Source organism: Crocuta crocuta, unplaced genomic scaffold (genome assembly GCF_008692635.1).
Source record: "Crocuta crocuta isolate KB4526 unplaced genomic scaffold, BGI_CrCroc_1.0 scaffold131, whole genome shotgun sequence".
In the NCBI taxonomy this organism is placed as follows: Eukaryota; Metazoa; Chordata; class Mammalia; order Carnivora; family Hyaenidae; genus Crocuta; species Crocuta crocuta.
The window spans coordinates 9,664,861-9,678,746 of record NW_027528977.1 but is presented as its reverse complement, the minus strand read 5'-3'; the positions used below and the strand labels follow the sequence as shown (position 1 = coordinate 9,678,746).

Genomic DNA, 13,886 nt, shown 5'->3' with positions numbered 1-13,886 from the left:
GCAGGGGAGGGTCAGAGAGAGAGGGAGACAAAGAATCCGAAGCAGGCTCCAGGCTCTGAGCTGGCTGTCAGCACAGAGCCTAACGCGGGGCTCGAACTCACGAACGATAAGATCATGACCTAGAGCCGAAGTTGGACACTTAACCGACTGAGCCACCCAGGCACCCCTAGAGCATGGGGCTCTTAATCTCAGGATTGTTGGGCATAACACTGGGCATAATGCTCACTTTATTTTAAAAAATGTTTAAGGGGNCTTCAGCTCTGGGCACCAAAAACCAAGGTGATGAGACCCAGCTCTGGCCCCTGAGAATGTAGAGCTGGCGGACATCTAACAACAGCTTGCAAGTAGTGTGAAGTCTTAGCCTTCCCAGCTCTTGGCCAGTTCTGGCTCTGCGGAATCTGCAGATTCGAGAAGGAGACAACTGAGAGGTGAGAAGACCAGACCGATAGACAAAAGATAGACGGACAAAGACTCTGACTCCAAGGCCTACTGAGGGAGTGGAAGGCCTGGTGAGCAAAACTTGCCTTGGGCTGGAACCGCAAAGACAGCAACCCAAAAAACAACAGTGAATGAGGAAAGGCCCTCCCAGGGGCAATAGCCCAGCTTGAGCCCTCTCACCTCTCAATCCCTGAAAGTAGAGTAAAGTGATTCACCCAGGCCTCAAGTTTTTCAACAATCTTATAAATAAATATCTGGCATAAAATAAATAACCAGACACATAAAAGACAAGTTATCAACAAGACCAGAAAAGAGGGAGGGAGAAAACAGGCTGATGGGAACTCCAGATACTGGACTTTCAAATAACGAGTTTACTATAACCAAGGGAATAAAACATAAGATTGAAAATTTTGAAAAGTAACTGAAATTTTATATATATATAAATTTTTTTTTAATGTTTTTATTTATTTCCAGGAGAGAGAGAGAGAGAGACAGCGTGAGCAGGGGAGGGTCAGAGAGAGAGAGGGAGTCACAGACTCCGAAACAGGCTCCAGGCTCTGAGCTGGCAGTCAGCACAGAGCCCGACACGGGGCTCGAACCCACAAACTGCGAGATCATGACCTAAGCGAAAGTCGGACGCTTAACCGACTAAGCCACCCAGGCGCCCCATTTTATATATATATTTTAATGTTTATTAATTTTGACACAGAGAGAGAGAGGGAGAGAGACAGCACGCGCGAGCGAGCGCACGAGCAAGGAAGGGGCTGAGAGAGAGGGAGACAGAGAGGATCCCAAGCAGTCTCCACAACACCAGTGTCCAATGAAGCGCCTGATCTCATGAACCATGAGATCATGACCTGAGCTAAAACCAAGAATGAGACACTTTAACTGACTGAGCTACCCAGGTGTCCTAAAAATTACTGAAAAAAAAAAAAGGGGGGGAATCACACTACANATCTATATATATATATACACATACACACACACACACACATATATTTTTCCAGGATGAAGCAGATAGAATGGTAGATATAAAATTGTCAGAGACAGAGAGTAAAATACTCTAGGTAAACTGGAATTTCAGAATGAGTGGTGAGAGAACAGGGCAAGGGAATATTTAAAGAGATATCCAAGTACTTACTAAAACTGATTCGCAGACATTACGCCACAAATCTTAAATCTGACAAACCAAAGAAGACAAATAAAACCAGGGACACCTGGGTGGCTTAGTCGGTTAAGCAACCGACTTCTGCTCATGTCATAATCTCATGGTTCGTGGGTTTGAGCCCCGCCATCAGGCTCTGTGCTGACAGTGTGGAGACTACTTAGGATTCTCTCTCTCTGCCCGTTTCCCACTTGCACATTCTCTCTTCTGTCAAAAATAAATAAACTTTAAAAAAAGAAAATCACACCTAGGAACATTTAAAAAGGAGGGAAGGAAGGAGTGGTAGAAAATCAAACACTTAAAAGCAACAAGCGGGGGATAAAAACCACAAGATTATCTTCAAAGAAATAATTAGCCTGATATGGGACTTTTGCACAGAAACACTGGTAGCCAGAAGACAACAGACTGAAGTATTTGTAGTAAAAAGAAAATAACAAAAGGTGCGTGGTTGGCTCAGTCAGTTAAGCATCCAACTCTTCATTTCGGCTTACGTTATGATCTTATGGTTCATGGGATTGAGCTGTGCATGGGGCTCAGAGCTGACAACACAGAGCCTGCTTGGGATTCTCTGTCTCTGTGTGTGTGCACTTTTCCTCTCTCCCAATAAACATTTTTAAAAATAAGTGAATAAGGGGCGCCTGGGTGGCTCAGTTGGTTAAGCATCTGACTTTGGCTCAGGTCATGATCTCGCAGTTTGTGAGTTTGAGCCCTGCATCAACCTCTGTGTGGACAGCTAGGAGCCTGAGGCCTGCTTCAGATTCTGTCTCCCTCTCTCTGCCCCTGCCCTGCTCGCATGTGCTCTCTCTCAAAAAAGGAATAAAAATTTTTTTTAATTTTTTAATAAGTAAATAAAATAATGGAGAACACAGGATTCTATGCTTAGCAAATGCATCCTTCAAGAATGAAGATGAAATTAAGACATTTTCAGATAAAAAAGGCTTTTTAAAAAGAGACATTTTTATTTATTTAGTTTATCTGAGAGAGAGCAGGTGTGCCTGCGCACACAAGCAGGGGAGGGGTGGGGGGAAGGAGAGAGAGAGAATCCCTTGCTGGCAGGGCTCAAACTCACAAACCACAAGACCATTACCTGAGCCAAGCGTTGGACACTTAGTTGACTGAGCCACCCAGACACCCTAAACAAGNACAAGACCCATATTTAGATTTAAAATATATATATATATATTAAAATTGTCTTTCATTCATCAGAGAGAAGGAAAACTATCCAGATATAAAATCAGAGATTCAGGAAGGAGCAAAGAGCAACAACAGTAAATGTGAGAGTTAAAATCTAAGTAAATATTTGACTGCATAAAACAATAATGTTTTATGAGAAGATTAAATAAATGACAGAGAGAGGATTAAAATAAATAACAATGGGGTAAATAAAGTTAAACTATTCTAAGATCCTTGCATAGTCCAGGAAGAAGGTACACATTATCATCAGACTTTGGTAAAATATGGCTGCACGTTTTAAACTCGAGTAATCACTTAAAAATTGGGAAGAAAGCGGGGCGCCTGGGTGGCTTAGTCGGCTAAGCATCCGACTTTTGCTTAGGTCATGATCTCGCGGTTCGTGGGTTCGAGCCCCGCGTCGGGCTTTGTGCTGACTGCCAGCTCAGAGCCTGAAGCCTGTTTCAGTCTGTGACTCCCTCTCTCTCTGACCCTCCCCTGCTCACGCTGTCTCTTTCTCTCTCTCCTAGAAATAAATAAAACATTAAATTTAAAAAAAAAAATTGGGAAGAAAGCAAAGAACTTTTAAGCTAGCAGAAGAGTAAAAAGGGAATAAAAATTAGCCAACTCAAAAGAAGACCGGAGAGAAAAAAATGAACAGAGAATGTGCAGTACAAATAGAAAGTAAATAATAAAAAAGTAACTTTTTTTTAATTTTCTTAAAGTTTATTTTGAGAGAGAGAGAGCAAGCGAGCATGAGTGGGGGAGGAGCAGTGAGAGAGGGAGACAGAATCCAAAGCAGGCTCCAGGCTCTGAGCTGTCAGCACAGAGCCCGACGCAGGTCTTGAACTCACAAACCGTGAGATCATGACCTGAGCCCAGGTCGGATGCTTAAATGAGCCACCCAGGCACCCCATAATAACTTTTAAAAATTAAAAAATTTTCAAAAAGTAAAAGTAATAGGTAGATGGATTAAAACCAAAGGCATCAGTAATTTTACTAAATGTAGATGAACTATATGCTGAAAAGGGTACATAAGATCTCTATGTATTATTTTTTACAACTGCACAGAATTTACAATTATTTCAAGAAGTTTAAAAAGTAAATAAACGGGGTGCCTGGGTGGCTCAGTTAGTTAAGCGTCCAACTTCGGCTCAGGTCATGATCTCATGGTTCATGGGTTCAAGCCCCACGTCAGGCTCTCTGCTGGCAGCACAGAGCCTGAAGCCTGTTTTGGATTCTGTGTCCCTCTCTCTCTGCCCCTTGCCCACTCATGCTCACACGCGCTCTCTCAAAAATGAGTGAACGTTTAAAAAAATCAAAATTAATTACAAAAAATAAAAACTAAGTAAAGGATAAAAGACTTAAAGAGCAAAAACCATAAACCTCTTAGAAGAAAACACAGGGAAAATCTTCATAACGTTGGATTTAACAAGATTTCTTGGACAGGACACCAAAGCAGGATTCTTTGCTTAGCAAATGGGTCTTTCAAGAATGAAGATGCAATTAAGACATTTTCAGATTAAAAAAAAAGGAAAAGGACAGGAAAAGATACAGCATGCAAACGCTAACTGAAAGCAACCTTGTGAGGCTGTATCAATAACAAAATCTAAAAATGGACATTTTAATAACAAAAACATTTCTTAATAAAAGATCCCATTGACCAGGAAAATTTTGGGCTCAAAATCTGTAAAGCAGAAAGTAATGGAATTACAAAAATAAAAACAAATCCAGAGAGTAATTTCAACATACCTCTCTTAGTAATTGATAAAAACAAGCAAAAACTTCAGGAAGAATACAGATATTCGAACCCAATCAGCAAATCTGACTAAGGACCAAATGGCACACGGTACTTAACTACCTGAGAATCCACATTCTTTGCAGACACACACAGAAAATTTTCCAAAAATCGGACCATTTGCAAGACTCAACAGACCTCCAAAGACTGAAATAACAGACTGTGTTCCTTGACTAAGATGAAATCCGACTGGATATTAACAATAACTTAATTTTTTAATAACTAGAAAAGCACTTACATATTTGAAAAAAATTTTTTAATATCTCACCTCTACAAAAGTCAGCCCAGAAACCAGATTTCAAACGGTCTCTTTCGTGCCCAGAAGTTTTCTGCACCTGGGAACAATGCACTGAGCTAAGACCCCAAGCTGGTGCAAGGTGTGCCTTCAAGCAGAAGGGCAACTGCGAACAGGGAGATGAGAAAGGAACACCTACCCTCCTGCCCCTGGTATGTTCATACGGAAAGGAGTTTCAGGAGAGAATAACACACAGAGGGTGAAACCTGGAAACTGATTCCTGTAGGACTATCCGGGCCTTAGAAAGTCCCTGCGCATGGCAGACTGAAGACTGCAGATCAGTGGAGGGAAATACCGAAACGGAGACAATATAAAGCCTCTGAGGGATTTTAAGCAGGTGCAGGTGAAATACCAGCTGGAACGAATTTAGAGGCTGCTTTCTGGAAGCAGAGCATGACACAGCCGTGATTTTCCACCCTAGATGCACAGCAGAGCCAGCTGGGGAGCTCAGAAATCTTAATGCCCTGACCTCCCCCGGGCCAATTAAATCAGAATCACTTGGCCATCATAGAGCATTTTACAGTTAGTGGTTTCCATGTCCTTGCTTGCAACAAGTGGAAGGCAGAGCTGATCCAATAGTCAACTGATACATCATCAAACATTTTGATGAAAGATTGCTACATGATTTTGAGCTTATAAACCAACAGAAGTTTAAAATATTGAGGGGCGCCTGGGTGGCTTAGTCGGTTGAGCGTCCGGCTTTCGCTTAGGTCATGATCTCGCGGTTCGTGGGTTCAAGCCCCGCGTCGGGCTCTGTGCTGACTGCCAGCTCAGAGCCTGGAGCCTGTTTCAGATTCTGTGTCTCCCTCTCTCTCTGACCCTCCCCTGCTCATGCCGTCTCCCTCTCTCTCAGGAATAAATAAAAAAAAAAATTAAAAAAATAAAATAAAATAAAATATTGAGTGGCCCTGCTATAACAAACCCCCCCTGCATCTCCATCTACTATTTAAGTGAACACAGATTCTCAGCATTCACATCTATAAAAACAAAAAGAAGTGGTGCTGAGGCCTGTCTCGTTCTGACAATAATATCCATCCAGACAGGGGTGGGGGACAACAGTTTATTGAGATGCATTTCAATAAATGTTTACTTTTACAATAAGTATCTCAAAATTGTGTAATCAATTTATTTTGACCAACTGTGTATCAATACTAATCGTAACATCCCACCCAAATATTAAAACTTAGTTTCAAGGTCCCAACAAAGTTAAAAGGTTAATTTTTTCGAATTTATTTTTATTTTAGAGAGAGATAGAATGGGGGAGAGGGGGAGAGGAAAAGAGAGACAGAGAATCTTAAGCAGACTCCACATTCCCTCTGCACAGAGCCCAACGCAGGGCTCGATCCCACAACCCTGGGATCATGGCCTGAGTGGAAACAAAGAGTCAGATACTCAACTGAATGAGCCACCCAGGTGCGCCCAATGTTAAAAGGCTTAAATTATTACACTTATTTTAGGTCCAGAAGATAGAACAAGCTAATCAAGAAGTTTTCAAGCATTAAATATATGCATAGGATAAAATTCTGTGTGGGAAGAAATGAAAAGACAAATTAAATTTTAAAAACTGAGGTATAATTTGGGCTGATTCACAGTGTTTAAAAGGCATAATGGATACCAAGTTGAAATATTTAGATTCCACCGAATATACTTAAGAGTAATGAACAGCTTTATTTTAAAATGGCAATATTTTAAATATGCTAGAAACGACATCCTTTGCAAATATTTAAACTTACGATAAGTAATTTCGGATATGAACTTTTTTTATGTTTTTTTTTTAATTTCTAGGAGAGAGGGAGAGGGAGAGGGAGAGGGAGAGCGAGCGAGCGAGCGAGCGAAAGCAGGGGAGGGTCAGAGAGAGAGGGAGTCACAGACCGAAACAGGCTCCAGCTCTGAGCTGGCAGCCAGCACAGAGCCCGACGCGGGGCTCGAACCCACGAACCGTGAGATCATGACCTAAGCGAAAGTCAGACGCTTAACCGACTAAGCCACCCAGGTGCCCCGGATATGAACTTTTAAAAAGCGCAAGAAGATATACACTTTCAGACAGTACATCAGCCAGAAAAGGTTAAGCACCACCTCTGCAGCCTCCACACAAGGCTCCTCAAGATGGGGCCCATCAGGCCCTTGGGCTTCCCCTTATGTCCTGTGCTCCAGCCACTAGACTCGAGACTTCACCTTGGGACCACTCCATGGTCTGGACCTCTCTGTTGAAACACAGCAGAAGCTGTGTTCTCTCTGTTTAGGCAACAGCAGGTGCTTAGGAGGGTTTGCTAATTCAGCCACTCTGGGGGCAGACAACAAAGAAAAGTCCAGAAAGCACTTCTCCTGCCCAGTAAAAGAAGAGGTGGTTCTTGGGAAACACTAAGCAGAAAATTTTAATAGTTCCAAGCAATTTCTTTTAAGATTTACAGGAAACACTCCAACCTTTTAAGAATATCCGCAGGGCCAAATAGGAAAGGTCCTAGAACTGAATGGGGAAGTGGGGAAAGAATAATAATTATATTCCAGCCTGAAAATCTGATGAAGTGCAGAATCCTCTCAGCCCTGTGACATCGCCACACCACTGACATGACAATGCCAACCAATAGTTCTATACAACCATAATTAAGTTACTTGTAACTGAACCAATTTCTAACAGTTCTAGCCCTATTTGTACCTTGCTTAAAAAATAAAAAATTTAGGGGCGCCTGGGTGGCTTAGTCGGTTAAGCGTCCGACTTTCGCTTAGGTCATGATCTCGCGGTTCGTGGGTTCGAGCCCCGCGTCGGGCTCTGTGCTGACTGCCAGCTCAGAGCCTGGAGCCTATTTCAGAGTCTGTATCTCCTTCTCTCTCTGACCCTCCCCTGCTCACGCTGTCTCTCTCTCCTAGAAATAAAATTTAAAAAAATATAAAAATATATATAAAAAAATAAAAAATTTAATGCTATACTGAACTCACTTCCATAAAAAAATGTAACACTACATTCAAACTTTTTAAAATTATCCATAAGCCTTAAGACAGAATAATGTGACAGAATGTGACTCGGGGGAGATTAGGTAGTTAATGAAATACTGAGTGGGTGGCACTCAAGCAGAGACATACCAGATGAGAAAGAACCAGGCATGAAGAGCCAGGAGGCAGTGTCCCAGACAGAGGGAACAACAAGTGCAAAGATCCTGAGGCAAGAAGGCAGCCAGAGAGGCTGGAACAAAATTACTAGAATGAAGGGAGATGCCAGGCACCAGGGGCCAGACTGTATAGACATATGCTTGTTTATCCCTTGACAGGAGACCCCAGACTCTTGAGGATCAGAGTGAAAACTGAAGAAAGTAACCCAGATGCCCCTAGCAAAGGAGAGGAGGAGCGAAGAGACAGGCAGATGAGGCAACACAAGGATGGCACAGTCTCCCAGAACGGACCAAAGAACAGGGTAGAGAAAACTAGGACAATGGCCAACAGCTTAAGCCATGGGAAGAGTTGGAATCAGGCAGGCTGAGGCAGGGGCAACGTCTGCCCCAAGCTGTGACCCAGCCCAAAATTATTCCCCTTTCACCCCTTTCCTGACCTCGACTTCCTCAGTGTGGAGTCTGTGTAGCAATTTATCTTGGCCACTGGTTATGTAGGACATGACAGTGACACGTGAGGTTCCCTAACCTCTGGAGCAAAAGTCACAGAAATTAAAACTGCCCACAAGTCCAGCTCCTCTATACCATTGATGACAAGACCATCAGTGAAGTGCTGGGGAAATGGATGGAGTCTGCAAGTATTTCCAAGGGATTCCTCCACTGTCCAGGGGCAGGGGGTCAAGTGTAGCAAGTGAATTGCTGGGCTTCAGTATCAGACGGATCAGAATTTAAATGGTTATATCATTCACTGTGTTAGCTCGGCATAAAGCCACACAGCCATCTATTTCAGACAGCCTGTTTGAGAATTAAATGCAATTAAATCATATAAGGCCAGTGCCTAACACACTTAAACTACCCAATAAAGATTCTGTTCTTTCCATTTATCCCACTATTGAGTTCAATTCAGACAGCCTGAGAACTTCACTGCTTACTAGCTCTTCGACTTTGAGAAAGGTACTTTCAACTCTAAGCCTAGCTTCGTCAGTAAAATGGAAACAACATCACTTACTTCGCAAGGCTTTTGAAGAAACTAAGTGACAAAGGTGCAAAGTGTTAGGCACAATTCCTGACACGTGGTAACTTCAACAGCCATTACCTGTTAACTTCATTACTGATGAGCAAGACCGGGGCTAGGGAGAAAGGTGTCAAGCAAACCTTCAAACTACGCTCAGGTCTAGGTGCTGCGGAGACTGGGAGTAGTGGCTTACTTAAGGATACACCTAACCTCGCGGGAGCCACTCACCTGGTGGTTCCAGATAGAGCCCTCTTTGCTGCGCTCATCAGGGGTCAAACGCACGTACTGGCTTGTGAGGATAGTGCTGCCTTGGAAGTCCCAGAGGGGCATGGAGCTGGAACCGACCCCTGTGGGCAGAGACCGGCAGACAGGTGCGTAAGAGGCCATTCCAGGACTGGCCTTGCCAACGGCAGGAAACCCACAGAGCTGCTTTGCTCGGGAGAAAGACAACTCACATGTCCAACCCTGTCCAGCCTCGCCCTCACCGTGCATTCATTCCCGCCCCAGGCCTCACCTTGGTAGGGCTTGATAAGCGAATGCTCCCGCTTGAGGTGTTCACTGTTGCCGTCTGTTATATCCGCAACAACCGGCCCCAGCAACAGGAGAAGAAGCAGAGGTGTAGTGGGGCCAGGGCCGGGGCCGGGAAGCCCAGGCCTCCCCGGGCACCGCCGGCCCCAGCCCCAGCGCCAAATCGAGCCTTCCGCCGCCATTCTCCGTTCCACTCGGCCACTTCCGCCCTAGGACTTCCGCCTTCCGGGTGTTCTATCTAATGGCCTCCGGCCGGAAACCCTCCAAACCTAGTGTCACCGGAAAGTTAAAAAAGCAAAGCCTCGCAGCCGGAGGCAAGGTGGCTTTATTTACCCACCAACCCCCCAGTCTAGTCAAGTAGTGTTCCATCTCCTTAGCGGCTCCAAGGAACCTGTCGGCCAGCCTCAGCAATGGGTTCTTATGAGCGACAAGAGCCGCAACCAATCATGGAACAGCACGTTAAGCTTGTGAGCCAATGAGGAACAGAGAGATGGTTTGAGTCGGGGGCAGCGCGAGGGTCCTCTGCGAAGCGAGGCATGCTGGGACTTGTAGTTTTTTGGGCCTTTCGCACAGGTTGGACAGACGAATACTATTAACTATACTGTTCACCGGCCGGTGATCGCGTCTCTAGAGTAACGTTTCCCAGTCCCGAGCGAAAGAGCTCAGAGTTGAAGGCGGATGCCTGAACTCCAACTCCTGTGCTCCCTCAGACTCACTGGGTGGCTCTGGCTAGCTTCCCTTTAGCCGTCCCTGGCTCCATCTCTGGCCAGCATCATGCCTTTGGAGAAGTAGAGGGTGTACGCAGCCCCAGCTCCTCATGCCCAGTAGAGTTTAAGCAATAGGAGCAGACCAGAATCCTGTCCCGGGGCCCCAGTGACAATATGCGACCCATCTGGATCCAAACCATCTCAGTGCCCATCTTCTGTAGCTGGAAGCAATCCTAAAAGGTTGAGGAAAGCTGGCTGAAGACCAGAGGTCAAAAACTGCTGGCTCTGTTTTACTGACTCATGCTATTTCAATACATGATTTAAATATCAATATTTTTGTTTTGGTTTTTGTGGGATTTTGGGGGATGAGGAAGAGAGGGAGAGAATGTGAGTGGGGGAGGGGCAGAGAACGAGAGAGAATCTTAAGCAGGCTCCACACCCAACATGGAGCCCAACTCCCAGCTCTATGACCCTGGGATCTTGACCTAAGCCAAAATCAAGAGTCCGACACCCAACCAACTGAGCACCCGAGTACCCCTCAATATTTTTAACTTGAGAGACTTAGATCCACATTAGAAATGCAAATTGCTGGGTTTTATTTTTTTTTTTTCAGGAAAATCTGAAGATCCCACCACACTAGGCCCATGAAGCCCCACAAAGGCTTTCCTCTGATGAGCTAGCCTCCCCACTGACTACTAATTTATAGCACCTCTGGCCCCTCTAGACATTTGAATTAATGACCACTATTTCAGATCAGAGGGGCACTGGGGATCACTTGTTGGTTGCTCCTTTATTTAAAGAAGCTGCCCCTCACAGCACCTGGGTGGCACTTGGGTGGCTCACTCGGTTAAGCAGCTGACTCCTGGTTAATAGAGAAGCTGCTCATTGGAATGAATGAATTTATCAGGGTTAAGTGCTGAGACGTCTTTTCTGGATCACATATTTTTAATAAGCCTATTATTAAAGTAACACACTCACATATGTAGTACAGATAAATAATCCAACAAAAGTCCCCTGCCACTCCCCTCCCTAAGGACATTGCCTTCCAGAGGTTATCTATATCTATACAAACAGGAATCTGTATATTCCACTAGACCGCTAGGAAGGGTGGGATTTTTATCGGTTATGGTCACTTCTGCATCCCCAGCAACTACAACAGTGCTTGGCACTGTTTAGAACAAACAATATTTGCTTTAAAACGGATCTGGGTTTTAAAGAAGAATGAGTAGGAGTTTACCAGTTTACCAGCAAGGGGAAAGGCATTCTCAGCAGACGAAACAGGAGATGCAAAGGCCCAGAGGGATGCCCGGAAACATATGGGATGAAAGCAGTTCAGAATGGCTGAGGAGAGGTGAAGGAGGATGTAGCTAAGGCCACAACTTGAAGGGCCTTCAATTTCCCAGCTAAGGAACATGGCCTTTTTCCAGAAAGTACTGGGATGGTTTTAAGCATGAGAGTGGTCAACATGGTTTTCTCCGGCTATGGGGAGGAGAAAAGATTGGCAGGGCATAGCAGATGAGGAGACTGAGTAGAAGGTCATTACGACCAAATGAGAGACAACAAGGCCTGAGCCCAGGAAATCTCCGGAAGGAAGGGGGATCAGCTTTCAGTAATTGAGCCACTGTGGGAAACCAAGGAGAGAGAAGCTGAGAACAATGTTCTGTGGGCTGGAGGTACCCCACAGCTCTTGTGGAGTGGAGAAAATTAGATAAGGACTAAGAGGTAGGAAGTTCTGAGTTGGCTGGGGTCCCTGGGGTAAAGATGTGGTCAAAGGGAAAACTGGCATCCATAGGGCAGAGGTGGGGAGAGGAGAGGATGACCTTAGCAGGGGTCTGAGGCTGTAAATGGGCCTTTTCAGGGAGGAAGATGAGGTCTTGGCACCTGTGCTTGTGATGGCCCAGGCCCAGCTCCTGGCACCCAGGCACACATATTCACAACTTAACAGCCTCTGACATGATGTGTAACCTTGGGGAACTCACTTGTCTCCAAGTCTGTTTCCTGATCTATTTAAAATGGAAATAATGAGCACCACTCACAAAGAGGTTGTGAGGATCAAATGAAGTTAGGAGAAGCCCCTGTAAGGTGGTAATGCCTTCTATGAAGCCCAGGCCCAGATCCATGGCCCAGCAGACAGACAAGCTGTCTCCACTGACATCATACACCCTATAAAACCTTCACAGGCACACTGACATTGTCATGCACCTTATTAAGACCACTACTGGTAATGCTCTAGGCTCCAAATCAACCCCCAATATGCATACCAAGTCTGACTGAATCCCTCTATCTGGATAGCCTCGAGCAAGGTGTCTGGAAAGAGGTGAGTCAGCGCTGGGTGAAGAGATATATAAAGTAAGGTAACACTAACTGCTATCAAAAATAGACTGTAATGTGTATAAGGGCACAAAGTTTATTCCTCATTCACATAACAGTGCAAAGCTAGTGTTCCTGGTTAATGGGTAGCTTACCTTTGTGACCGAATACTAAGACCATCTCCTTTCTTCTGTGGCTCCACAATCCCTTAAGGCCTCATCATCTTCTGCATCCAGCCAAGTTACAGGGGAAAGAAAGAATGTGGAGGGCACACACTACTTAAAAGTCTTGGCCCAGAAATGGCACACATCATTTCACTCACATTTAATGGGTGGGACTAGTCACATGGCCACACCTGACTGCAAATGAGCCTGGGAATGTAAAGTTTAACCATGTGCCCAGGAGGAAGAGGACATGAATTCGTGGTGAAGAGTCAGTCACCTTCTGCACTGAAGGATTCAGGTCACAGCCCTAGAAAGGGGCAGTAGTGTAAAGGGTAAAAAAACAGTAGAGGTGGCCAAACCAGAGTGGTGGGGGACTTGAGGGCTCTAAGCCCATACTTAAGGTAAAAACACAAGTCCTGTAGTGGGTACATGCCTGTGTGAGAAAGAGGCAAACTGAGTACTCTGGCTAAAGGGCTTGAGTTCAGCTGGTACTGGGTCAGGGCTGGGAGGACAGGATGTCACCCTTCAGCCAACAGTACTACACCCAGGTGGAACTTTTATGTGGGTGAAGATGAGTACACACGTATCACACACAGATGCAACTAATCCAATCCCCTTCCTGGGTGGGTAAGCCTGTGCATACCTGCTTGCACACGTCACTGGGGTGGCTGAGTACTTAGACACCTATATGCAGTTGTGCCTCTGTCCAAGGGACTATCCATACACCCAGGTGTTTCTGATGAAGGGAGAGTGTGTGTTTATAACAAGCACACCCGGGTGGTCTGTGTGTGTATGACCACACATGCAAGGTATCCTTCTGTCTGTGCACACGGGCACATGCCTGGGAAGTATCTGGGGATAGAGATAGTAACTCTGCAAGTGCACAACTGCCTGGGGGAGGGGTATTGAGTGTGCATATGCCCGGCACACAGCAGTGTGAGGTAAGTGTGCCCTGAGTAAAGTACCTGTGTGTATACTTGGTGCATATGTACACATGACCACAGAAGCCCCTGTCAGGGTGCAAAAAGGTGACTAAGTGTATGAGCACACACTTCTGTGTGCCCAGACATGAACTTGGAGCTCCCTGGGCTGGGCTAGACCAGAATGGGCTATTTCCTGGACACATAGAGGCCTCTGGCTATGTGTTGGTGACTGTGTGGGGCACTGCTAAGAGTGCATTGTGGCATGTGTG

At 45.2% G+C, this 13,886-nt stretch overlaps 1 protein-coding gene across 2 annotated transcripts in view; it reads right to left on the bottom strand.

Moving 5' to 3' along the window:
* LMAN2 (lectin, mannose binding 2) overlaps positions 1–9,734 on the bottom strand; it is a 21,744-nt gene extending 12,010 nt beyond the window's left edge. For both annotated transcript variants that reach the window (XM_077757237.1, XM_077757236.1), the window contains exons 1-2: positions 9,500–9,734; positions 9,214–9,332 (exon numbers count right to left, since the gene is read on the bottom strand). In XM_077757237.1, the coding sequence (XP_077613363.1) occupies positions 9,214–9,332; positions 9,500–9,695 (315 nt within the window). In that variant the 5' untranslated portion in view covers positions 9,696–9,734. The remainder of the gene's footprint in view (positions 1–9,213; positions 9,333–9,499) is intronic.
* Between the last annotated feature and the right edge of the window lie 4,152 nt (positions 9,735–13,886).